The sequence below is a fragment of the Eubalaena glacialis genome, chromosome 9 (assembly GCF_028564815.1).
Source record: "Eubalaena glacialis isolate mEubGla1 chromosome 9, mEubGla1.1.hap2.+ XY, whole genome shotgun sequence".
In the NCBI taxonomy this organism is placed as follows: domain Eukaryota; kingdom Metazoa; phylum Chordata; class Mammalia; order Artiodactyla; family Balaenidae; genus Eubalaena; species Eubalaena glacialis.
The window spans coordinates 14,899,757-14,926,929 of NC_083724.1; the positions used below are offsets into that span (position 1 = coordinate 14,899,757).

Below are 27,173 nucleotides of genomic sequence, written 5' to 3' on the forward strand. Positions count from 1 at the left end.
TTTATTTATTTTATTTATTTATTTTCGGCTGCTTTGGGTCTTTGTTGCTGCGCGTGGGCTTTCTCTAGTTGCAACGAGCGGGGGCTACTCTTTGTTGCGGTGCACGGGCTTCTCATTGCGGTGGCTTCTCTTGTTGAGGAGCACAGGCTGTAGGCACGTGGGCTTCAGTAGTTGTGGCTCGCGGGCTCTAGAGCGCAGGCTCAATACTTGTGGCGCTCGGGCTTAGTTGCTCTGCGGCATGTAGGGTCTTCCCGGACCGGGGCTTGAACCCATGTCCCCTGCATTGGCAGGCGGATTCTTAACCACTGCGCCACCAGGGAAGCCCTAAATTTGTCTACTTCTGAAAGAATATTTCATAATTTAAAAATGAAGACTGAAAAACTTTTGCAAAATTATATCAATAAAGTTGGTAGGGGGAAAAAGAAAGCTTTGCAAGGAAACTGGCTGTTATGGGGCATTTGCAAATAGTGCTAGATACAGGTAGGAAACAAGAGCTCCTAAGTCTTGTAATTGTATTGAGACAGATCGGAAGCAATGTCTTATTTCTTTGGCAATTGTTTTAAAGTCTCATTCAACTGAGGAGATATTTAAATGACTGACGACTGAGCCAGGAGAAGATCAACATAAAAAGCTTCTAGGAGTTTTGCAAGTCTATAGAGATGAGCACATTAAATCCTTCTGAATTGCTTTCATTATGTACATAGAGGTAATCTGTAATATAGAAGAGAGAGAAAAAAACATTATATTAGTAGGCAGAAGACCTAGGCTCTGATTCTGATTACTCTGGCTGTGTGACCTCGAAAACTGAGTCGTTCACATTGCTGATTTTCTAACAATTGGGGATGTTGACAATATTAGTATTTTACCATATATGGAGCTACTAATATTTGGAAGACACTTAAATATGTAAATTTAGCCAATGATTACAATCTTTTGAAACAGGGCTTATTATTCTTATTTTTCAGATGTGGAAACTTGCCCAATAATCAAACAGCAAGAAAGTGACAAAACTGAAACTAATGAATGTCATATTGTAAGGACAAAATTAAGTAATGCGTAGATAAATATTGCTCTATGCACTTTATTTATAACCCCATAGTAGGAATTCAATAAATGTTAATATTGCCCCCTGACCACTCCACCCCCTACTGGTTCAGAACACAAAGGCTTAGTTAGGACTTGGGTATAAAGGACTTGGTCCTCAGTACTGTTGATATCAACATTTTGAGTTAAACAGGTTTTTGTTTGCTCATCTGGAAACTAAGCCACCACTTATGCTGTCATTTCTGTGAGAAAATGAGTTCTAAATTCTAAGCTCTACAAGTTAATTTTTAGAACTCAGCGTGAAAACAAATTAAGTATTAATAATTGTCGTTTTACTAAGCAAACCTTTTACAATGGTTACCAAAGAATACAAATGTTAACATGTGAGAAGCATCATCTTTTCAAGAAGATGATACTGGGACTTCATGCTTTTTCTGTTTTCAAAATGACTTCTGAAATGCAGAAATCACTATCAAATAATGGAGTAATTGTGTGGGTCTGCGAATTCTTATGGCTGTATTTCTTCCATTAAAAAAAAAAGTGAAGGAAATAAGAAATAACTTTCCTAGTTTAAGTTTGCCCTCCCAAGTTGTGGCTCTGGAAATATGATACTTTTATTTTTTTTACCATTAAGTTTTACTTCTGGCTTTTCAAATAAACTTTTAAATTTGATTTTGGTAAGACCAGCTATCAGAAAATATTTTTACACTTAGGCAATGCCCTTTTTGAGTATTAAGAATTTCTGTTCAAATATGAATTTCCTCTAAACATATTTTAGACTCGAAAAAACAAGGAATGTTTAGCATAATAGCCCAATGTTTTCAACAATGAAGCTATCTTCTTTTTTCCTCCAGAAAAGGAGCTTTGCTCATTGCATAGTGGTCTTTTCCATGATGGTAGAAAGACAGAGGAACACTAAATTCAAATAGTCTTTTGCCAAAATGTCTGATTATTGAGTTTCTTTCACAAAAAGGAGAAACTATTTTTTTCATTACCTTTACAAACCATGAGCCAAACGTGAAATTAAGGATTGTTAATAACTTTTCATGTTGTTTATTTTCCCATGTAAAAGCTTTTTCTGGTTAGAAAAACTTTTGCTAGCTGCCTTTTAATATTATTTTTAATATATTGGGAAAGCTTGCAATCAGCAATTTTCTAATTTCAGACTCTGTTTTAACTAGTAGTTTAAGTCTCTTCCTAAACTAAATCGCTTTTAGTTATTAAAAGAGGCAGAAGAAGAAAATTGATACATTTAATTATCTCTCTTTTTCTGTTTCTTGTTCTTTCCATGTCAGAGTGCCAACATGTAAGCTGTCTGAGGAAGAAGGAAGGAGGAAAAGCAAGGCTTCTGAATAAATTAATTTCCCCTAATTAGAACTATACCTTTGTAGTTACTCTGTGACTGTTTGAATTAAAATTGATAACATTATATATAAAGGTATGCCATGCACATAATTTATACCTTGTAAATCTTAGGAAGAAAATAGACAATGTTTTTGATAATGTAAAACATGTCTTGACATTTGGCAATTTAGAAAAAAGTTAAATCAATTAGCTAGTTGGTACAAAAGCATATCAGTTCTTGCTGGCTTTGGTCCCACCTAATGTAGGATTTTGCTGATTCTTTCCCTTCTCAATTTTTAAATTTTCTTTCCAAAAACTGTTTCTACCATGTGTTCGTAATGTGCTCTCTTCTCCTAGCCACATTTTTGCTCCAAACTAGTAATTACCCCATAAATTCTTGCCATTTTTCTAGGTTTGTTAACAGAATTTTAAAAGTAAATAATCTTGTCTGTTTTTGCCTAGTAGAGATTCTAACTCATTCTCTTTACAATTCACAGAAAAAATTAAAGATCTAGGACCATTGTCATCATCTTCGTAGTTCTTTCATTTTTGAGTACTGATTATGTGCCAGACACTGTGCTAAGTACCCTGCATATGTGATCTTTAATCCTCACAAGGACTTTACAAAGTTTGGTATAATTATCTTCATTTTACAAATGAGAATACTGAGTCCAAGATAGAATAAGAACTTAGTCCCAGCTAGTTATTAGCAGAGCTGGGATTTGAACCAAGCTCTCTCTGTCTCCTCAGGCTATGAATTTTCCATAGACCCTGATACCTCCCTTCCTGTGTTCCACCCTTCCTACCCTAGTAAAATAATGGAAATTCTGAAGATTCTCCACCCACTCATCTTAAAACAGAACCTTTAAAATGATATTTTGGTTAGTACTTGTATGACATAAATATGTACAATATCTTGAGATGACACACCATTGAATTTCCTTTTGAAAAACGAATAACTTCATGTCAGAAAATACATTCTTTGTTTACATTTTAAGAGAGAATTTTTCAAGTGTTTAAACCTTGTAATAGTTGTTCACACCTGTGAGTGTGATAAATTCTATAACTAAGCACTGACACCATAAGAAAATCTGATAATTCTGTCTGGGATAATTTAAGAATGTATAATATATGTTTAGTTATACTTAGTATAGCTTAGTTCCACAATGTTTGTGCTTCCTTTATAAATAATTCCATATTCTTCTTTCTGATATAATTATCCATACTTCATTAGTTCTTTACTAGCAACTAACTCATGTCTACAAAAAGTGATGCCAGATGAGGAAATTCCATCTTAAATCCTTTGTTAGTTGATCTCAGTAGTATAGATTTCTGACTTTTCAAAATCCAGCTCTGTGCCCTTATTCTCCAGATATGAAGATGTGAGTCTTTGGTTCTTTCATTTTAAACCTATGGATAAGCATAAGTGGTCTGTTAACAGGCCTTTTTTTTCTTTTCTTTTTTTTAAAAATTTCATTGCATTTATATCATTGACCTTTGCTTCAAAAAGCATTCAACGGTCTTTAACAGAGGGAGACCATGAAAAGCGGTGTTGTAAAGGCTTTATTCTATAAAAGAAGTCACACAGGGAAAGCTTTATATTTGCTGAGTGATTTAATTCTTATACATGCAGAAATTGGCCATGGGCCATGAGTAACATGATGGAAAAGCACTACTAGTTGCAGGCTCACAACCAAACTTCCCCACTCCATTCTATATTTTTTTTAAAAGAGAGAAAAAACACCTCCTTTCTTGTTGTTTTAAAATCTACCCAGGAAAAGTGATGCATGGTATCTAGACTAGTCAATCACCTTATCAAGACTCATAAAGCCACTTTTTTTTTTTTTTTTTAATGAAGAACTAAGGAGCATATTCTCCAGGGAGAAAGATGCCTGCTTAAATCAGTCTTCCGAGTGTCTAGAGCAGAACTATGAAGAGAAAGGTCACTTACAGGAATAGCAACTACTTTGGGAACACTGGCTATATTACGGTTATGAGATGTTATTAGGTGATCAGGTATTCCAAGCTAATACCTTTTTCTTATAGATGGTGGATTGGGCAGACACTGTCATTAAAAGTAACTGTTTATTCTTTTGTATACCAAATAACCTAATGTCTATAGAGAAATGGGGAGCAAGCATATTTTGATTAACATTTTTTCCAAAGCCTTGGAAATTGGCTAAGGCCAGTCTCCAAAAGGTACATTATATCGTTTATAATTTTCTGACAGTATAGTGAGACTTAAGTTGACTGATTCCTTCTTGTTGAGTCATAAGATAATCCTGAACTTCATATTTGACGCATACAGATTTACTTTGCTAGATCTTTAAATACCTTGGGGTATTCTGGTGTAAGACTGCGTATATGTATGCAGGTGGGCTTTTGGGGTTTTTTTTCAGTTTTCTTTTTTGCAAAGTTACTTGAGAGACTCGGAAATGTACATTTCTGTTGCATTTTTAAAGAGAATAATCATCTTCTATAGTATGATCGATACAAACTTTAATTAAGTTTTAACTAAACATCAAAATATCTGGGCTTGTGTCTCTGAGAACCTTGGACTTTGTTAGGCTGCAGCCTCTTCAAGCAGAAAGAACTCTCAGCTTTTGTTAAGGAAGACCTGAAACTTACTGGCAGTGAGAAAAGAGACTGGGATTTATTCTGGGCAAGGCAGAAACAGCTCACTGGGGTCAGAAAATGGTGAATTTTGGTGCTTGGAATCTACAGAATGAAGCCTGATACGCAAGTGGGTATCAGATTATTTGGCAGTCAGATTTCCTGTACAAATATAGAGTTAAACTGAGGAAAGGGTCGGTAGCAGAGTGGGAAAGTCTGGCTTTGTATAAATAAACCTGCCTTTACTAGGTGTGGACAGTAACTTTAACCCTCTGAATTCCCTCAGGAGTAAAATGAGGGTTGTGACCGCCACCTTGTAGAGTTATTTTGAGGATTAGAGAGAAGATATATTTATTGACATAGACCCTCAATAAATGATGACATTGTTTTTATCATCATCATCATCACTCCTGCTTTCAGATGCTTCCATTTTACATTTTCTGTAAAATTATTTGTAAGTCAAGAAATTACATAACCAAGTATATTAGGCAGCTTTAAGATAGAAATACAGAGTTTGATAGGTGACTTCTCAGGATATAAGGCTTTAAGATATGTTAAGTATTTATTATTTACATAAGCCTGGCTTTCTTTCCTTTCTGGAATGGTTTTGAGTTATGCCTTAAAAATATACCATGTAGAACTGTTTTTCTACTCCTTTTTGGCATACCCTGGGATATTGCAAAGAACCATGGTAAGTGGGAGAGAGAAGTAAACTTCAACTCTAGCTGCTCAAAATAGTTTTTTAGGATAGAAGGCAAAAGCCTCATTATTTAGCCCAGGGCATGCTGATAAACAGAGAGGCACATCTCAAATTACAAAAATAATTCTTAGGTTTGTATGCTACAAGTAGAATACACACAGCTGAAAATTGCTTTACTTCCATTCTGCAAAGTTCAACCCAAAGTTCCAATAACTCAAATTTAGAACTTCTATTTTTATTACAGAAATAGAAATATGGGAAGCAGTAGGGGATTACTTTAACTGACATGTGTAAGTGCTGTGTAAGTATTAATAATTTTAGCTTAGTCTTCTGAACTAAAATGAACAACCCCATGGGGGCTCATTATTAGGAGCTCAGTCTCTAAAATAATTATATTGAAATGCAGTTCTACCTTATACTGTCTCCCATCCAATATGACTGGTGCCAAAATTTTACTGAGATGAAGTCTAAAAACTTGATGTCCAGAATGAGCATATAAAGAAAGGTTGAAAAAGAGAAAGTACTTTAGCTGTTTTGAGAACTCTAGTAATTAGTATAGTCTTTCATCTTTCTTTTTCCCTTCCAGTGCTTAACTCTAAAACTCAATTTGTGTATTGAGCATTTATTTATCAAGCATATATTAAGTGCCTACAGCAAACCAGGAACTATACTAGAATCTGAGCATACCAAGATGGCTAAGATATGGTCCCTGAACTCAGCAAACTTACCGAGTAAGATGTATGACATGAAAATAGTTAGAGTACACTATTCCTAGGCTCGTGCTAAATCTTGAAGATAACCTTTTAAAAAACTGCATGATATGGCCTTTGCCTAAGGTCTTTACCAATCTAACTAGAGAAACAAGAGTTACATATATGAAAGAATATAGAAAAGTCCATAATTAGGAATAAAATGTATGGTATAGAGTGTGTGATGTCAGGAGGCCAAAAGATCTCTGTCGACCAGTCAGGGAAGAGTTTCATGGGAAAAGATGAGCCTGAAAGCAGGAAAAATTTTGAGAGGTGAAGAAGAGGAAAGATATTCTAAGAGGGGTGACTACAGAGTAAATAACAAGAGAAAATTTGAAAGAAAATTTGACCGAAATTGGTGATATATTGGATTTGAGGGAGTGATTGGAAGAGCATGGGGTAGAGAGAGAAGAGGTGAAAATTACAACAAAGATGTAAGTTTCACTGATTAGAGAGAGATGATGTCACTGATGTAATTGACACCTAAGAAAACAGGTTAATAGGAAGAGATGGGATACTAAATAAAATATTTTTCTTACTTTAGATTTTTAGTGTTCTTTTTGGGTTGACCATCTAGAATTTTTATATGGATTTAATTCAGAAACCAATAGAGGTCCCCATTATAGTCATATTTACTTAGTTGTGAATTCCAGTTAATTATCAGAAATATTTTAATAAAGCATTGACCTAAAGTAGAAAATCATGTTGAGTTTCCAGCACATCCATTAAGGTCCTGGCCTTCATATTCTTCAGCCAAAAGCTAGAGTGCATGAGGGCTGGGTGGTATTTCTTCTCCAGATTGGGCAGTGTGGATGCTGAGGGAACTGTGGAATGATTCAGGAATGAGATGTAGCAGCAGTGCCAGTTCTATGCCCCAGTGCTTTTAGTAAATATTTTGAAGGACCAGGGACTTGTACTCTCCATGGTTCCTTTATCATCTATTATAAACTACCCAAGTGCAGAGGATTAAATTGTCAAAAATGATTAGTGTTAGTACTATGTTAATTGAATTAATATAGTCATGAAGCTGCTCAACTTCCAATTCAAAATAAAAATCACTCAGTACATCTAGTGAATAGAATCTAGTTGAAACTATTTCCACATTAAGATCATCTATGATGGGATGTTAGGCAACAAAACTTTCAAACTTATTTACTTTTGTTCATTGTCTTTGCTTTTATTTGCAGTTCTGGGAAATGTCAGTGCAAAGTGGGTGTCACCGGCTCTTCGTGTGATAGATGCCAAGATGGATATTATGACTTTAATAAGAATGGCTGCTTGCCCTGCCAATGCAATAATCGGTCTGCCAGTTGTGATGCCCTCACAGGTACACACTTTCCTTACCTTTTTATATAATTAGTCCACTGTTCTTTTCACTTTGAAGTCCTTCATCTATGAGTTGATTCTCCCAAATAGTTTGTAAGGGTCTTTCTCTTCTAAGTAGGATGTAATAGGTCATAGCAAGCCAAACTCCTGCTACAACAACTTAAAAAAGATATATAAATTTCAAAAATCATATTGGTTGGAGATCCATGGAAGAAAGGAAAACTATATGCACTAAAATTCCAGACAGGGTATTCCTAAGTAAGCTGATGATCAACCAGCCTTTTTCCTTTCAAGGGACATTGCTGATTCTGGGCACAGACTAAGGAGCAGGCTTGGTCCAAGTAAAAGAATTCTTCTTGAGGAAAGAGATACAAGAAGAGCTTCTGGCAGTCATTTGGGGCTCACGTGATGAATTGGAAACTAGAGGAGCCCTAAACACAAGGCCAATTTTCCCACAGGACATAAGCTGACTGTGCAGGAGATGGAAGGCTGTCCCAAAAGGTAGAAAGAAATTTCTCAGTCTTGTGGTGCTTAGGAGACAAAATCTCATTAGAAAGAGAGGACCTGCTACAACATACAACCATCTCTCTCTCAAGACCTTGCCAGATTCAAAGGTGTGTGGAGTGGGACTTAGGCTCACGTTACTTAAGGGAAGTACTAATCTGTTGCAGTCTTTCAGAGCTGAGGAGACACATGCCTGCTAGGTTTTCAGTCAAAAGCCTTAGAGGGTCATGACCAAGAAGTAGTGATGAACCATAGGTGAACTGATTCATACTAAAATTGCAGTCCATCCTCAACCTATCTCAATTTCTGATTGAATTGAGGTGATCCTCTCATTATATCTGTCTAACAGAGGAAAGGGGAATCATCTGTGGTTCTTTGTACATTGTGTCTGGCAATCAAAACACTAGACAATGCTCAGGTAGGAAAATGTGACCAATACTATAGAGAAAAACAATGGAAGCAGACCCACAGATGACCCAAGTGTTAGAGGTAGCATAAAATGACTTTAAAATAACTAAAATTAATATTTTAAGAAAATAGAGGAAAAAACAGACAAAATAGGTGAAAAGAGGCAAAATTTCAAGAGATTTGGAATCTATAAAAAATAATCAAAAGAATAATCTAGAACTGAAAAGTATGTCTGAAATTAATACCTCATTGTATGGACTTAACAGCAGTATACAGTATATACTGTGAAGATAAGGTTATATACCATTGTATACAGTGAAGACAAGGTTAGTAGATTTAAATACAGCTCAATTTGAAATATCCAAACTGCAGCATGGAGGAAAAAAATGCAATGTAAAGAACAGAGCAGGAAAGACATGTGGGAAATAGCCAAAAGGTCTCACATAAATGTACTTGAAGGCTCAGAAAGAAAGGGGAGAGATATTGGGACAGAAGCAAATATCTAAAGAGATAACGTCCAAGAGTTTTCCAAATTAATGAAAGATATCAACCCACAGATTCAAACAGCTCAGCAAACCGTAGGCAGTATAAAAACAAAGAAAACCACATCTAGGCAAACTTAGTTAAACTGTTTAAAACTAAAGACAATTAACTTTTCTGCTCTTCAGTTTTCCTGAATGTAAGGATTAGAGATACTTCCTTGGAAATCTTTTTTTCCCCAACAAAAAAAATCAGAACATACTAGTCTGACAAGTACAAGTGTTTTTATGAGACCAAGGTAGCAGAATATTTGAAAAGAAAGTACCCTGGAAAAATGTGTTGAAATCTTATTCTTCATTCTAATCCTGTAGTCTGTGGTGAAACAAATTGATTTAGAAGAAATTGTGTTTTTTTTTTTTCAATTATGTGATCTGGTCCCTGCCTACTTGCCAGTTCTATTTTGTGCTATTCTTTTTCTTTACTGTTTGTGATCCAGTCATACTGGCTTCTACTCCTAAAACGTGTTATGTTCCCCTGTCCCAAGATTCTCATACATGATCTTTCCTCTGCCTAGAATGGTCTTTCTAATATACCTGTACCCCCACCCCTGGCCCCTTTGCCTTATTAAACCATATCCTTCCTTCAGGCCTTCAGTTAAAAGTGACTTCATTAGAAAGCAGTTCATGCTCCAGGCTAAATGATAATTCCCAATTATACACTCTCATATAGACTTGTATTTTTTTCATAGCACATATCACAGTTTGTAATTATATATTTATTTGTGATTATGAGTCATATATGGTTTATTCACTACATTGTAAGTTTCATACCAGTTTTGTTCACCATTTTATACAATATTTAGCAAAGATATTTGCACATAGTAAGTATTTGCTAAATTTTTGTTGAATAAATGAACAAATGAATGGAGAAACTTACAGAGCAAAGATGAGTTTCAATCCTGGAGAACTACAGAAATGCTTCATCATGCTGAGTTGATTTAAATTGCTCCCTAGGTCGTTTATGGTACCAGGAAGCAGTCTACATTGCTGGTTCTCATTTCTAATTTTCCTTGCAGCAGCGAGGTAGCTTTCTTTAGTGTCACATAAATCCCAACCTGTTTTTGCTCAGGAGATAATTTAAGGCAAAAGAAATCCTTTTCATGGTTATGATTTCTAAAGCAGCTAGTAATAAGAAATAAATGGTTTCTCTGTTTGGAAATATAATAAAAGTGGAATCTAATGTGAAAGAGTGCAAACACTTAATATAAAACTGCCAGCTTAATATAAAATCAGTCTTTCCTTTTGTCTCAAATTTTGAAAAGATTTTTTTTCAACAGTGTTGTGATACGGTTGCCCTCTGGTGGCCACTTACTGTGTTTTTGCAGTTCTTATTTCCATTCCCCGGCCTAGTCTTTATCTATACCTTGTGTTTTAGATTAAAGTAGATTTTTAAAGTAACCTTTTCATGATACAATATATTGAGAAAAATATTTTGGAAAGCAATATGTCTTAAAAATATTTCCCTGATCCAGTAATTCTGTTTCCAGGAATCAATTCTTAGGAAATAATTTGAAATTCATAAAAAGCTTTATGTTCAAAGATGCTCACCACAGTGGCAGTTATAATTCTAAAAAATAAGACAACTCTATTTCTAACAGCGGGGAATGAAGCAAATTATGTTATCTAGGCAATACATGATGAGAGCACAGAAAGTGAAATCTTGACTTACCTCATACAAATTACTTAGCCTTGTTTTTTCACTTAGAAATTTGGGATTATAACAGTAACTGCCTAATGGGATGTTGTGAAGATTCAATGCAATATGTTTGTACAGTGCCTGGCTAATTACAAGCAGTCAATAAATGGCAACTATTGTTATGTTGCCATGAAAATGTTTTAAAGAGTGAAATATAACGACATGAGAGAGTGAAAGAAGCAGGGTATACAACGACATGTGCCATACGTTTAGACTATTTAAAAAGCAAAACCCAAACTTCTCTATATAAGGAGAGATGCAAGGAAAAGTATTCAAAATCTTAATAACAGCTTTCTTTGGGGGATTTTTATCTTGTTTCTATTCTCCTGTATTTTTCTAGATTTTCTTTATTGAACACAGACTTCCCTTAAAATGGAGGTGGGAGGGACTGTCATTTTTAAGCTAAAACTTTATGTTCACATAGTGTACTTCTTTTTAAGAATTTAAGGCGACTCTGTGTATTCATAGTGTCTCATGGTGAGTACCTTGACTTGTCAGTAGCTTGACTGAGTTGACCACTCCTTCATCCTTCATTCCTCAGTGACTTTCTTCACTTTAAGATATCACACTTTCCTGTTTTTTTTTTTTTTTTTCCTTTTTTCCTCCTCAGTCAGCTCTGCTAGATCTTCTTCTTTTCACCTATAAGCACTGGAGTGCCTCAGAGGTTTGTTTGTCTTGACACATTTGTCTTCTGCATTTATACTCTCCCTAAATGATCTCATTCAGTCCCTTGGATTTAATTTAAATGCCATCTACAAATGAGCTAATTACCAGATTTACATTTCTCCCTTGATCTCTACACTCAAAGATCTAACAGTGCACTTGACATCTTCATTTGAATGCTCTAAGTCAGGGATCCCCAAGCCCCGGGCCGTGGACCGGTACCAGTCCGCCGCCTGTTAGGAACCAGGCCGCACAGCAGGAGGTGAGCGGCGGACAAGCAAGTGAAGCTTCGTCTGCCGCTCCCCATCGCTCACATTACCGCCTGAACCATCCCCCCACCCACCCCCCACCCCCGTCCATGGCAAAATTGTCTTCCATGAAACCAGTCCCTGGTGCCAAAAGCTTGGGGACCGCTGCTCTAAGTGGCAAGGTAGCCTTAACACATCCAAAACAACTCTTCATTTTACTATATAAGCTAAGCCCGCTTTACTCCTAGTGTTCTAGTGTCCTTCATTTTGGTGACTGGCACCATAGGAGTCACATTTGCTTCTTTTCCTTACTGCAGATCCAGTCCGTCAGCAAGTTCTGTCAGCCTGACATTCAACATGACCTTCTTTGGAGTCACATTTGCTTCTTTTCCTTACTGCAGATCCAGTCCGTCAGCAAGTTCTGTCAGCCTGACATTCAACATGACCTTCTTTGCTATCATCCTTGTCTAAGCAGCTGTCATCTCTCTGAACTACTTTGACACGCTCTCATCTGACCATTTTGCCTTCTCTCTTGTCCTCTCATCCTCTGAACCCCACCCCACCACAGTCCAGTCTCACATAACAACCAGCGTGATATTTTAAAAATGTAAAACCAAATCATGTCGTTCCCATCCTCAGACCCTCCAAAGTCTTCGTATCCCTCTTGGAATAAAATTCAAACTTCCTTCCATGACTACATTTTTTTGGCCTCTGCCTTTCTCTCTGACCTTATCTTCTGTTACCCTCTCCCTTGTTTGCTTAGGCTGGCCTTCTTTCTGTTCAACAGGTTGAAGTTTGTCTTCTGTTGCATAGAGAAGATTAGGCATTTCTTTTTATAACAAAGTACCTTGCTGCATTTCTGACAGGTTTATATGTGAATTAGAGGTAACGAAATGAATAAGAAAAAGGCTTTTTACAGGTGGCGATTTATGCTTTCAAAGCTTTGTCACTGAATTTGGTTGGAAAAGAACCCTACATTCTTTTCTTTGACCAGTTATTTTCTTGGTTACCACCACCAGATTTTTTTGATGCTTAGCCAAGGAGCATGAGATCATCTTCAGGAAACACTTATTCTTTTTTTGGATTCGCTCCTTTGGCCATCTTTCAGCAAAGAAAATGTGAATTTTAAGGCAGTATTGTTATATTTGGGAGGTTCCAGGCAGAGCATAATGAACAAAGTTACACTTCACCTAATTTTTGTATGTCATTTATCATAAAAGAAAGATTCTCAAATTTCAGATTTTAAAGGGAACTTAGATCTCATCTAGTTCAGCTTTCCTAGTTTGTAGATGAGGAATTTGAAGCATTATATCCTATGGAATATTTACATATACCCTCTGAAATGTTTACATTACATTAAATCATTGGGCAAGGAATTATTATCCCATTTTACATATTAAAAAAGTGAAACTCAGAGAAGCTGTTTGCTGAAGGTCACACAGCTGTAAGAGGTTCAGCTGAGAATGGAACTCATATCTGACATGAAATACATACCATTTTTCTTATGTTATGTTGCCTCCCAAAGAGGAGTTGTAAGCTGTTAGAAAAGCAAATTCATATTATTAGTTCCTGCTCTATATGGACTTTAAAAGTTATGATGTTTATTTTTATTGTAAAAATCAATCTTCAATTTTGTACATGAAATGTTTTAAAATTGCTTGAGTTTTTGAAATATTTTACAATATACATGTGATACATTTTACAATGTATTAATTTTGTAATCAGAAAAAAAGATAGTAAAAATAAAAGTGATAAGTTCATAATAGAGACAATTTAAAAATTAGAGGGGAATAAAACACTTAAAGGACTGTTGCCCCTCACAACTATTGTTAGCATTCTGGTGTATTTAAGTCTTATCCGTCTTTAATTTATTAATTTTCTTTTTCTATAGCTGTGTTCCAGGTGCATGCTATTTTTAAAGCAATGTAGAGTGATGAGTTTTTAAAAACTGATGAGTTTTATTGTTATACTTGTTTCCTCCTTTACTTTTCAGATAACATATTTACCATGTAGGCTTATTTTTTCTTATTGATTTCTCATTGCGGCTTGTCGCGTAAAACAAATTGAAATAAGAAATTCTTCTGGAAAAAAATATTAAATATTCTAATATAAATGGTTTAGGAGAGTGAAGCTGTATTGTGATAAGCACAACAACAAACGTTTGAAGGTCTTACCTAGAATAGTAGAAAGCCCCAAAATAATAAGCATGTAGGTCCAGTAACATTGTAGGAGAAAAGTATTAAAAGTATATATATATACTGTTTTTTAATAAGACCTTTTCTTGCCACATTGCAAATGGCATGTTATTGGAATGCATCCTTATTCTGTTTCAGAACTATTAATTTTTGAGATATTTTTATATTAAAGTTTAGGACGTTATCAGAAATTTTTCTTGAAAATTATTTCCTTTGGACATTTTTAATAGGGGGAGAGCAGGTAGACAGATTTTATACATAAAGCAGGTTTTGACTTTTCCAACCTGCAGAACACTTTGACATTTATTTTATTTTTAGAGCCCAAATCTACAGTTTCCTAGTATGTATTTTTCAGCTATTTTTATTGTCACAATGATACATAGCTAAAGAGGGATCAGGATATAAGAAGATCTGCGAAGAAATCAGTACCTTAAGTGTTTATCAACGTATGAGGATATACTACTTTGTTACATATATGAAATACATCATTAACACTATCAGGCCTTAAAAAATTCTATAATTAAAAGTGATATTTACATGCAAATTTGATTTAATTCAGAGTTAAGTGTTCATGTAATAAACTTAAAAAAAATGTCTTTCTGAATAAGTTCATGAAGTTTCAAGGAACTTTGCTGTAATCACATAAGAATTGAGATTTGAGATGTATGTTAATAATTTCCATTCTTTTGGTTTTTCAAATCTTGTTCCAGTTGTCAGACCATTTTATTCCACAGCCTCATTCTCGCTCCCCTTTTTTGTAAATATTTCACTAGTAAGGAAAAGAAATCAAATAAAATTACTTATGATACTTTTGCACTGAACTATATTTAGCTTATCATGTAAAAATTTCATTGTCTTCCTAGATTTTTTTGTAGAGTTTACTCACTTATTTCTGTAATAGGAGTTCTGAGTGTTCCTTTGAATCTTTGTGGAATGTAAATTACACTACACATTTTTGTTTCCTGTTTGCAGATGTTATGCTGCTTCAGTGCCTGTAGAATGTCCTTACTAGTAGGGAACCAAAGGAGTATTATTAAGAAACACATAACTTTGCTTGCCTCCTTCCTTTTCATTTTCTTTATTAATTGTTTTCATTTTTATTTTGAATTTTTAAATATAAAACCATATGGAGAGGGACTTCCCTGGTGGTCCAGTGGTTAAGACTTTGCCTTCCAATGCAGGGGGTGTGGGTTTGATCCCTGGTTGGGGAGCTAAGATCTCATATGGCTTGGGGCCAGAAAACCAAAAACATAAAAAACAGAAGCAATATTTTAACAAATTCAATAAAGACTTTAAAAATGGTCCACATCAAAAAAAAAATCCTAAAAAAATATGGAGAATAATATAACAAAGAATTAATAAATATTAACACTTTGGTATTTTGCTTAATATTTATACATATTTGTAGTTACATATTTGAAATAGAAAATTTCAAATAGAGTTGGAATTCTTCCTCTTTGTTTTCTTCCCTGCTCTCGATTTTCTCCCTCCCTCTACAGAGACAAACAGAGCATATAACTTGCCTATACCCTCTCAGTCTGGATTTAGTTTTTACTGCATATGTATGTATCCATCTGCCTAGAGTATTATGCATCCATTTGCTTAGTATTGTTTAGTGTGGTTTTTAAAATTTTTATTTCAATCAATCAATTTTTACAAAATAAGTAAGCACTCTCCTTCTTTATGTATCATTCTATAATTTGCTTTTTTCAACCAACGTTGTTTTTAGGATTTATGTGTGTTCATACATATGGTGTAGTTCACTAATTTAACTACAGTATCCCAACTATTAAAATAATACAATTTATCTATTTTAATAGGTCTTTAGGTTGTTTTTATTTTTTCTTTGCAAATTGTTGGCCTGCTTTTGGTATGTAGTCAATCAATCAACAAGGGCTTATTGCGACTCTAGTCATGTACCTAGCCTTTCCCTAAAGAGTTTACAATCTAGTAGGGGACACAGAACTGATAGGCCTGTTTAGTACAGAAATAAGATGGGGTAGAAACTGAACTCTGTGCAATCTCTGGTGGATAACTTTTTCTGGTTAACTCTTAAGGTTTTTTGGTTGCAGGTATGATTTATTTAAAGTTACTGTGCTTTCAGAGTAAATCTTTAACTTCTTGAAATGATTTGCTTCTTTTAGGTGCTTGTTTAAATTGCCAGAATAATAGCAGAGGGGATCATTGTGAAGAATGCAAAGAAGGATTTTATCAGAGTCCTGATGCCACTAAAGAATGTCTTCGCTGCCCTTGTTCAGCAGTGACATCTACAGGCAGTTGTATCATAAGTAAGGCCTTTCCCTAAATCTTCATTTAAATTTAGAGGAAAAATCAGTGAATCAATTATCAATAGGTAGAAAGTGTGTTGATAAAGTTCTAGATGCTGTAGGTGAAAGGGAGTTATAAAAACAGTATAGGTTTTCCTTTCTAGGAATTTGCAGTCAAATCCAAATACATATGTGAAATGAGACATGAGGGAGGGATGAGGAAGTTTTTGTTAAAACTGTATTTTGTTCCATCTGACATGACTGAAGAGGAAGGAATAAAAAAATTTTGAGTGCCTATCCATCTCAATTACTCAGATTCTTTATGTAGGCACACTTCTTTCCTTCTCTACCTAAATAGATTTTCTGGGTGGCCCTATCATTCTCACAACAAACTGGACAATTAATAAATAAGGTGTAAATTATTAGTTTGAATTCCATGTGTTTCTTAAGTTTGAGAGGAGATAGTAGGCAGGGTGTGTAAACTGTTCTGGTGGGGGGACTAGTAGTAGTTTTGCATTTTCAATTGTAGCTTGAAATTTTACTAAATTATTTTGATGTTCTCTCTCTTTCAGAACTGGGTGAATTGAAACCTGAATGTGTCCGGTGTAAAGATGGTTACATGGGCCAGAACTGCAATGAATGTGACAATGGCTATTACAATTCTGACAGCATCTGTATGGAGTGCCAGTGTCATGGCCACGTGGACCCAGTTAAAACTCCAAAGATTTGTAAGCCTGAGAGTGGTGAGTGCATCAACTGCCTCCATAACACCACTGGATTTTGGTGTGAGAACTGCCTAGAAGGTTATGTTCAAGACCTCGAGGGAAATTGCATCAAGAAAGGTAAAACTTCACCTAAGGTTGTAAATTTAATATTTAAACCTAGCAGTGAAAATTTCAGGACAGCTACTTTTAGCTTTGTAAAAGCTTCCAATCCTACCAGAGAAGTTTTCTGGAAATAGATTTTGATAGATATTTGCCTAAAGAGATTTCCTTCTATTCCTGTTGCTCTCCTGAGACTCCAGAGTCAACTCTAGAAATCTGAGGACCAAGACAAAGTCATTGCAGTGTTCTCACATTTTCTCTTCATCTATTTTTTAAAAAATATTTTTAAAGTCCTATCATTTCTTTTATCCTTTGCTTCCTGTATTCTCATCACTTCCAGTGATCATCAAAGGTCTTTTTAAGTAGAAACCTATATCTGGTTAGAAGTTCCAGCTGAGAAACAAGGGTTTATTCTAACTTCTGTCCTAACTTTGGGCTTAAGTTTTCCCAGGTGTGATGGAGGAAATAGTAAAAATATTCCTCAATTTTTAAAATAAAAAGTTATTCATATGGCAAAATGTTTCTTACAGGGAAGTTCAGTAAGGGTTTAGATAAAAATTAATGATTAGAAATTTAGGATGAATTAGGGATATTCAGGCTTTATTAGGTCATAGAGATTAGGCCATGCTCTTCTATAAACCATTCTTTGATATTCTGACAGATGCTGAATACTGGGCTGATAGGCAGTTGGTCTGTGGCAAGGGTTATCCTTCTGCCATTTTCTTGATATCCTTATTCTGCTGTTATCAAGGCTAAAAAGCTCAGATTGAACCCTATCATTAGCCTGGAGGTCCTGTCACTCAATTCTCTTTCCCACTGGAGGCATACCTTGTCCATACTTAGCTGACAGGGCTGTGATGATTTTTCTTATTAGTTATTAGGAAATGTAAAACATGCCTCTTTTTAGGATAGATTGATGTGTCTGACTGTAGTGATGAATTGTAATGATAATAGTAATCATTTTGTTGAGTGCCTACTATGTGCCAAGCACTGTAAACATTAAATGTGATAATGTTATATAGTACATTATCTAATTTAATCCTTCCGAAGAACTCTGCAAAGTAGATATCATTATTCCCATTTTATTGATGAGGAACCTCAGTTTTAAAAAGATTAACTGACTTATTTATTGCCACACAGTTCTACTTGATTCCAAAGCTTTTGGTATTTCTACTGAGCTATGCTGCATTAAAAGTACAAAGTATAGTACCTTAGTTATAAAATAGCTATAATCTACATAAAGGAAGAATCACTACGCTTGCAATGGCTGTTTTCTGTCTTGGCTCATATCAACTTTGGATATTTAAATTGTGTTTTTCAGAAGTAACTAGAAATATAATTTTTCCTATTTTGTTTTTGCCTCCATTGAAGAGAATTTTACCTTTATGAAATGCCATCAGACATGTTGAACTTATCTTAGTTCAAATGATTATTATCTAAATCACTTTTAACCAAGTGATTTAGAAGTCTCTAGTGACATATTTACTACCTTTTCAGGAATTTGTATGAATCTATTCAAGAGTACAGAAGGTTGGAAAACTCCAACATTAGAATTTTCCCAAAGATTTTAGCATAGATATTATACATTTTGGATAACAGCCATGGATGTAATAATCTAGCTTTCTAGACCCTGATTCTTTTCATGATATTTCTTAAAAAGTTATTTTTAACTTGCATTACCTTAAAGCAGAGTATCATGTCAACATCCTATATCAATTTCCACTCCCATGTGTATTTCTTTTATGGTTTCTTAAAACAAGATGTTTTGTCTTTTACATTTCATTCTCTGTTTTTATTTTCAGAAGTTATTGTTCCAACACCTGAAGGTTCTACCATTTTGGTTTCCAATGCCTCTTTGACCACATCAGTGCCCACCCCTGTTATAAATAGTACATTTACCCCTACAACCCTGCAGACTATCTTTTCAGTAAGCTCTGCTGAAAATAGCACATCAGCTTTAGCTGATGTATCATGGACCCAGTTTAACATCATCATTTTGACAGTCATCATCATCGTGGTGGTGCTGCTGATGGGTTTTGTGGGGGCTGTATATATGTACCGGGAGTACCAAAACCGGAAACTCAACGCCCCCTTTTGGACCATTGAGCTAAAAGAAGACAATATCAGTTTCAGCAGCTACCATGACAGCATTCCCAATGCAGATGTGTCAGGATTGTTGGAAGATGATGGCAATGAAGTGGCTCCCAATGGGCAACTGACCCTGACGACACCAATACATAACTATAAAGCCTAAGGAGCTAGAGCTGTTCTCCAGGATTGTGGGACCACAGTGCTTACTAAAACAGCATCCGCCCCTGGGCCAAACAGAGCCTGGGTAGAGTCACTGCGATGAGAAAGCAAAGGCATATAGTGCATCTGAAATTTTCAGGTACAAATTTATAATGTACTTAGCCTATTACTCTTAGATTTCCCATGAAGATCTGAAGCAGCCACTGACAATAAGGACTTGAAGTAAAGTATATTTTTGTACCAAACCACATGGGAGTATAGAAAGGCGGAACCGCATAGTGCAGCCCAAATCCACTTTGACCTCCAAATAGACTCCTGGGGAAGTGTTTATCAGACCAGCGGAAACAGGATGATGGATGTGGAGGGGGAAAGGACTGCCAGAAGACTTCATCTCCATTCCTGAAACACATTTTTTTAAAGGAGGGGTCAGGGGTGATATTCATTGAGGAAAAGCTGATGTTGGGGCTGTATCACAATAAACAACCTTGATTATTTCCAGAATAGGGGCAGAAAAGTCCCAAGAAGATCTTTAGAAGGGTTTGATTTTTCCTTCCAGAATTCTTGCTCAATGATAAGATTAAAGCACAGGATAAGCTTCTAATGGTAGAGAGAGGAAGGCAACATCTGGGAGCAGGAAGCTGATGGTCCTCCTTAGGGTCTCAGTGTAAATGACAAGTTGTCTAAAAATAAGGAATATTCCTGCCTCTAGAGAAATAAGGTGTATATAGTTAATGTAGAATATCTGGTCAGCATTGTATTTGTATCTATTTGTAAAAAAAATCATGTCATATTTTATCATCTAGAATTTATTTGTACAGCAGTTAGTGGAGTTGTAAAAAGAAAATATGGGGTTAAAATACTGTAACATAGATGGCAATATTGCTAGAGCTGGGACTCTGGTGAGCATCAGTCATTTTTAGTCCCTCTTTGGACACTGTTGAAATTTATAAGAGGTTGGGTGTTTCTAATTTTTCTTTCCCTTTTTCAATCTAAAAGTAGAGTTCTATGGTCTTGGCTTCCTATAGATTCAGCAATAGATTTTGAAGACAGTGTTTGTTAAGCTGGGACACAGGCTGCACTCTCCAAACTACTCACCTAATTAGACATTAGCCTCTATATATTTTACATAGATTAATGTAGAACATATTCTCATTAAAGAATTTTTTTTAATGTAAAACATAGTCTTCCAAAGGAATTAGAAATATTTTAGTTCCAAAAGAAAAGCCATCATATTACTTGGGATCCCCTGTGAAATATCATGCCTGTGAAATATTTATATTCTCCCCCCACCCCAAAATACTTCCTACATTTGAACGTAGCCTGTCACTCACATGCCATGAGGTGTGTACCATCTCTCTGCAGTGCTACAGTTCTTGTATCTTCTTCTTGTCTGGTTAGAGGGTAGCTCTGTAGTTGAGTGGGTATAGTTAGTCCTTGCTTTTAGACGCAGTTTTTTCTTAGAGGCCCTCTCTACCTTTGCTCTCATCTAATTATGATATTGACAGATTGTAGATTAAGCAAGCCAGGAAAAGCAGCCAGAAGTCAAATATAGATATTTATTAGGAAGGAGAGCAAACTGTCAAGTGGTTAGAAAAAAAAAAACAAAGATTAGACCTAGGAAATCCAAGTTGATAACTTTGCCTAACTTCCCCAGAGAAATACCTGGAATTTGGTCATCCCTCTGTAGTTGTTCTCAGAGTTTGGAGATGATGCTCTGGAGGATGCACAGGCAGATAATCTACTTCTATTAACCTTAGGTGCTCCGAATATTTGGCCATTGTTCGTGAAAGTAGAGATTACATTACATTAAAATTAGTTACTATTTCTATAGCCCTTTGCAGTTTGCAAAGTATCTTTCTATATGTGTGTCCTTTGTTCCTTACCATAGGCCCCTGAGGAAGTAATTGTTCCCATTTTATAGGTGAGGTTAAATGTCTTGTTCAAAGCGATATAATATGTCATTATTAGGCTTGGAATCAGGACTCCTAACTCTGAATCACATGTTCTTTCAACCATATGCTTGTGCAGAAACTGCCCAGCCATGAACACAAGAAGGCTGGGAGGAAGAGTCCCATCTGTGAACGTTTCTAATTCTTCTAAGTACAAGGTACAATCCAGGGCCATACAGCCATGAAGGACTTTGTGGAAAGAACACAGGAGGATTACTCTCTGAAGCCAGTATTGGTGATAAGAAAATAAAAATACCAGTTTGTGCTTCATTAAAGTGAACTAATCCTTCCAAGCAGGGAAAGAAAACCTGATTTCCCCAGCAGCTGCCACATATGCGTGCATAGACTGTGCAGTGCATAGTTCCAAGGAATTGTGTAAAGTGACATACCTGCCTTTCCCCCAGATTACTACCCCCTCAAGCCAGGGATTGAGGATGGTGAGAAATAAGCGTTCGTTAAACAGAAGTTAACCAAACAGAGAAAGAAAGAGTTTGTTGGGGTCTAAGAGCCAAAGCCAAATAGTCCGGATTCTGGCCATGTAGAGATTCCATGAAACACATTTTAAAAGATATTGCAAAAACTGAATCACAAAGAACGTTTACCTTTAAATATTTATGAACAGCTCCTAGGTCATGTTCTCAATTTGTCCTGATGGAAAAAATTAAGGTCTTAAAATCTGTTTTAAATAATATTCTTTAGTGTCCCATGCTTCTGCTGGTGGAAATAATTTTGCTCTAAAATGAAATCAATCATGAAGTGATGTACCACCAAAATCAGACTAGGAAACCAGTATGGAATACATTGCACAACAGTCATTTCTCTAAAGGCATGATCCCCTGAACTATGGCGTTTAGCACCAGGATCTCATACGTCCTTTAGAAAGACTAATATTGGAAGAATTTTTGTCTAAGGAATAGGAATGTGTTTATTTTCAAATGACATAAGACTAGTATGAATCTTATTGATGAATGACAGATACTGCTATTAAGTGATACTTTTATCTTCATTAATTCGTTTTAGTAAGCCCTTCCGCATTTCTGACAGATGCCCTCGGTAGTGTTGTTAAGTATGTCTGTCCTCCCTTACTTTCCCCTCCCTCCCTCCCTCCCTCTCTCCCTCCATCCTCTACCTCCCAGAGGTCTCTTCTAATGGAATTTCTCCAGTTATAGAGAAAAATGATAATAAAAACTAAACCTCATTTATACTAAGGTCCTATGGACCTACTGTGTTACTCTTAGGGATACCTGAATTTTAAGAGAGGAGAACAGAGCAGACGTGGAATGGGAGGAGAGAGATTTGGGGGGAGAGGATTTGTGGAAGCATCAAATTATATGTCTACTCTCTAGCCCCAATATTCCCAGAAAATTGACCACTAAAGCAATACTCACTGACCCACTAGTTCATTTTGGTCAGCTGAGTGCCTTGAGGACACTTAGTCCTTCTTGTGCTATTTTGGAGCCAGAAAGCTGAAGCAACAGTACTTCTTCCTGACAGCCTCAGTTTGGACTGGGTTATTAAATCATTCACTTTGGTCCTGTATTTTCTGTAGCACATACGGTGAACATAGCACCACTTATAATGAACATTCCCTGGTTCTTATATTTTGAGATATGTGGGAAGGAGTTGAATTTATATATGTCAAGGAAAGCTCACTGACAGAAATGTCAGAGAAGTAAAAAGCAACCCAATGTAATCTGTTAGAGCAAAGAAAGCATTTCTGGCCTCATCCACGAAGAACCTTTGGTCTATTATGATCATCTTGATAGGAATTTGGAAGCTAAAATGAGTTTGGTGTGTGCAGGGGAGTAACGGAAGGTTAATGCAAGTTTTCCCTTCAGCCCCGAGCCAGTGATTATGCCAAGGGGAGAAGCAGGAAGAACACACTGATTCAGCGGAAGAAGTCAAATGACATCACATGGACTAAAACAGTTCTGGATCATCACAATGTCAGTGGATGAATGATGCTTTTTCAAAGGCCATTGGGAACCTTTCTTACTTACCCTGCATACGCAGTAACTGAACCAGCAGCCCTAGAACGTGAGCCCAGGCTTTAGGTCTGCACTAGTCCAAGAGCTAACTGATTTACAGTGACGTTTTCATGCTGGGCACAAGCACTCTGTACTACGTTAAACTTCAGCCCAAGCAATTGGGGAGTGTTTCTGAAACATTAAACTTGTATTTATGTCACTAAAATTCTAACACAAATTTTAAAAACATGTCTCATGCATATGCTGTACTAGGCTTCATGATGCATTTCTAAATTTGTGTATGATTTGAATATATGAAAGAATTTATACAAGAGTGTTATTTAAAATTATTAAAAAATAAATGTATATAATTTGTACCTATTGTAGATTTGTTGTTTTACTTTTTTATGTGGTCAGAGTTTTTGGAAGTCTTTTAATATATGTCACAGATCACTTATTTTCAAACCACTTCATGAAAGTCTTTGAACCCTTCATTTACTGACCATGCTTTCTGTTTTAAGAAGTTCCTTTAAAGAATGTTTTCCACTTAGGAAAAGAAATGCCACACGAAGAAGATTCCCCCCTCTCAGAACAAAACAAAACACCCTAAGAAAAAAGCATATATCAACATATATTCTTGTTTGTGCTTTTACTTGTCTCCAATGAGATCCATTGGGTTTTCCATGAAAATATTACAGAAAAAACTTGCTCCTTTTGGATTTCTTTTTCATGCATGTACAAAATGTCCTTTCTTTAGAATATGAAGGGAACCATGTTCTATGTGTTTGTTAGATAACCTGTAATGAGAATACATCGTTTTACTCTTTTGAGGTACCCTTGGAAATCCTCTATTTTGACAAAGCTCAAAGGATGCCATCTAGAGATCCAAAGGGTACCCTGAAAAAGAAGAAAAAGTAAGTCAGGCCTTTGTCCTGACAGCTTTATAAACCAGTTGGTTTATTCAGCTTCAGCTGGTTGATATTTGAACTTTAAAATCCTGTTTTTGGGGCTTCCCTGGTGGCGCAGTGATTGAGAGTCCGCCTGCCAATGCAGGGGACACGGGTTCGAACCCTGGTCCGGGAGGATCCAGCATGCCGTGGAGCAACTAAGCCCGTGTGCCACAACTACTGAGCCTGTGCTCTAGAGCCTACGAGCCACAACTACTGAGCCCGTGTGCCACAACTAACTGAGCCTGTGCTCTAGAGCCCATGCTCCACAACAAGAGAAGCTACCTCAGGGAGAAGCCCGCGCACCGCAACGAAGAGTAGCCCCCGCTCTCCACAACTAGAGGAAGCCTGCACACAGCAACGAAGACCCAATGCAGCCAAAAATAAATAAATAAAATAAATAAAATAAATAAATTAAAAAAAAAAGAATACACATGTTGTGTGTTGAACAGTGAACTTCAGACAGTTGCAGAGAAAACAGGCAAAATGTTTTCTTTGTATGTAATATGAGTAGGTTTGGGTAATAAAGGAAGTGTTTGGGAGGAGATCTTCTTTTGTGGTTTCCTTTGTGTTGTCAGACCAGTTGCTAAAGTCCTGTAATGTCAATAGGTTTTTCTTAATCTCTGCTCCAAATAAGGAAGAGTCTTAGCCCTTCCTTATGCTCACTACCATTCTAACCCAACTGTATAAACTCATGTATAATTTCCTATATATGCCAGGTTATATGATGTCTTTCTCCCTTTGCTGGTACTGTTTCTTCTGTCTATAACATCCTTGAGAATGTTTATTCATTCTTTGCAAACCCTTGATAAAAGACGGTTGATAAGTCCTTAATTTATATCTCCATTTGCCTAATGAAGACCTCTCTTATTGCACATATTTTATTACAAATACTTGTTATATTATGTCTTCCTCAGTAGACTGCATTCCTTGAAGCCAGGAGCATTTCCTCTTCTGTCTCTTGTATCTGGCACAGTGCTGGCATGTTATGGGTACTCAGTAAATGGTGGTTTAAAACAAAAAGTATTTGACAGATACAACAGTTGGTCTGTGAACTTATTTGGTGAGGTAATATAAGAAATTTTATATTCAGTGGGTAAGACAATGTTTCTTATTTAATAGAGATGTCAGCATACAGGGTTCAGAGGGTCTGACAAACTCTTGAGATTGTATGCTTACTTGTGAATATAAACAATTTGTGTGTGGTTTTTTTTCCTGGAGAAAAGGTCCATACCCTTAATCACAGTATCTAAAGGATCTATGATCCCGAAAGGATTAACGGCTATTGGGATGGGGATTACTTTATGTATTTCAGCAATAATCCCCTCCCCCACTGAATGTAAATTGGTACAGCCTTGATTCAAGAAATCCACTTCTGGGAATCTCTCATAAGGAAATGACCTAAAAGCAGAGACTTCTGTGCCAAAAAAAAAATTTTTTTCCCCCCGAGTCGTGTATAAAGTTCAAAAAAATGGAGACAAACTCTAGATGTTCAACAACAGAGACATGGCTTAGTGCATACACCTGCTGAATTAACATATTGTCATTAATAATAAGGATGAATGGGGCTTCTCTCGTGGTGCAGTGGTTAAGAATCCGCATGCCAATGCAGGGGACGTGGGTTTGATCCCTGGTCCGGGAAGATCCCACATGCTGCGGAGCAGTTAAGCCCGTGCGCCACAACTACTGAGCCTGAGCTCTAGAGCCTGTGAGCCACAACTACTGAAGCCCGCGTGCCTAGAGCAACGTGCTCTGCAACAAAGGAAGCCACCGCAATGAGAAGCCCGTGCACCACAACAAAGAGTAGGCCCCGCCTGCCGCAACTAGAGAAAGCCTGCATGCAGCAACAGACCCAACACAGCCAAAAATAAACAAATAAATAAATAAATTTATAAAAAAAAAAAAGACTAAGGAAGAATGATTAAAAACAATTAAAATTAAGTGAAAAAAATAGAATATTTTGAAAATGTGCATGCAATTCTACTTCTGGTATACAGTTTAGAGAAGCTCTTATGTATGTGTACCAGGACCTGCGTTTCAAACTCTTCATTGCAGTATCATTTGTTATAGCAAAATAACTGGAAATATCCCAATTGTTCGTCAGTAGAAGAATGGATAAATTGTGGTCTATCCATATACTCTGAACAGAATTTTATACAGTAGTTGAAAGTGAATGAATGAAGTATAGCTATATACATCATGGATGAGTCTCAAAACATAATGTCATGCAAAAAAAGCTAGTCATAGAATATATACAATATAATTTCTTTTATATAATGGCCAAAAATGGGAAATGGAATATGTTGTTTAAAAATACATTATGTGGGAAAACTGTAAAGGAAAACGAATTATTAATACAAAAGTAAAGATAACCTTGGAAGGGAGAGGGGCATGCACAGATGACTCCAAAGTTATTGGTAATATTCTTTCTTAAGTAGTGTGTGTGTACATGGGTTTTCATTGTATTCTTTTTAAACACTGTGTGTGTGTATACACACATACACGTATACTCTGATATTTATGTAACGTGAAAATTTTTAATAGGATAAAAACTGATGGGTACACATGATTTCAACTCTTGAAAAAATGCATATACAGAAAATGTTTAGATGGAAATATCATAACTTGGTGATACCTGTACTAAAGAAACAAAGCAAATCCACTACATTTTATTTCATAATGCTAAAAGAATAAATTCATCAGGAGGGTATAAAAATCCTAAATATTTATGCACTTAAGAACAGAGCTTCAGTACACATGAAGCAAAAACTGATAGTACTGAAAAGGGAAATAGGAAAAAGCACAATTACAGTTGGAGATTGCAACCCTTCTCTCAATAACATATAGAACAAGTAGACAGAAGAGTAGTAAGGATACAGAGTACTTGTCACCAACTTGACCGAATTGACATGGAACACTCACTCAACAATAGCAGGATAT

At 36.1% G+C, this 27,173-nt stretch overlaps 1 protein-coding gene across 1 annotated transcript in view; it reads left to right on the forward strand.

Moving 5' to 3' along the window:
* MEGF9 (multiple EGF like domains 9) overlaps positions 1-23,616 on the forward strand; it is an 85,279-nt gene extending 61,663 nt beyond the window's left edge. Inside the window, exons 3-6 of the mRNA XM_061200018.1 lie at positions 7,638-7,777; positions 16,174-16,317; positions 16,869-17,138; positions 18,923-23,616. Coding sequence (XP_061056001.1) covers positions 7,638-7,777; positions 16,174-16,317; positions 16,869-17,138; positions 18,923-19,374 — 1,006 coding nt within the window. The 3' untranslated portion in view covers positions 19,375-23,616. The remainder of the gene's footprint in view (positions 1-7,637; positions 7,778-16,173; positions 16,318-16,868; positions 17,139-18,922) is intronic.
* Positions 23,617-27,173: the final 3,557 nt, after the last annotated feature.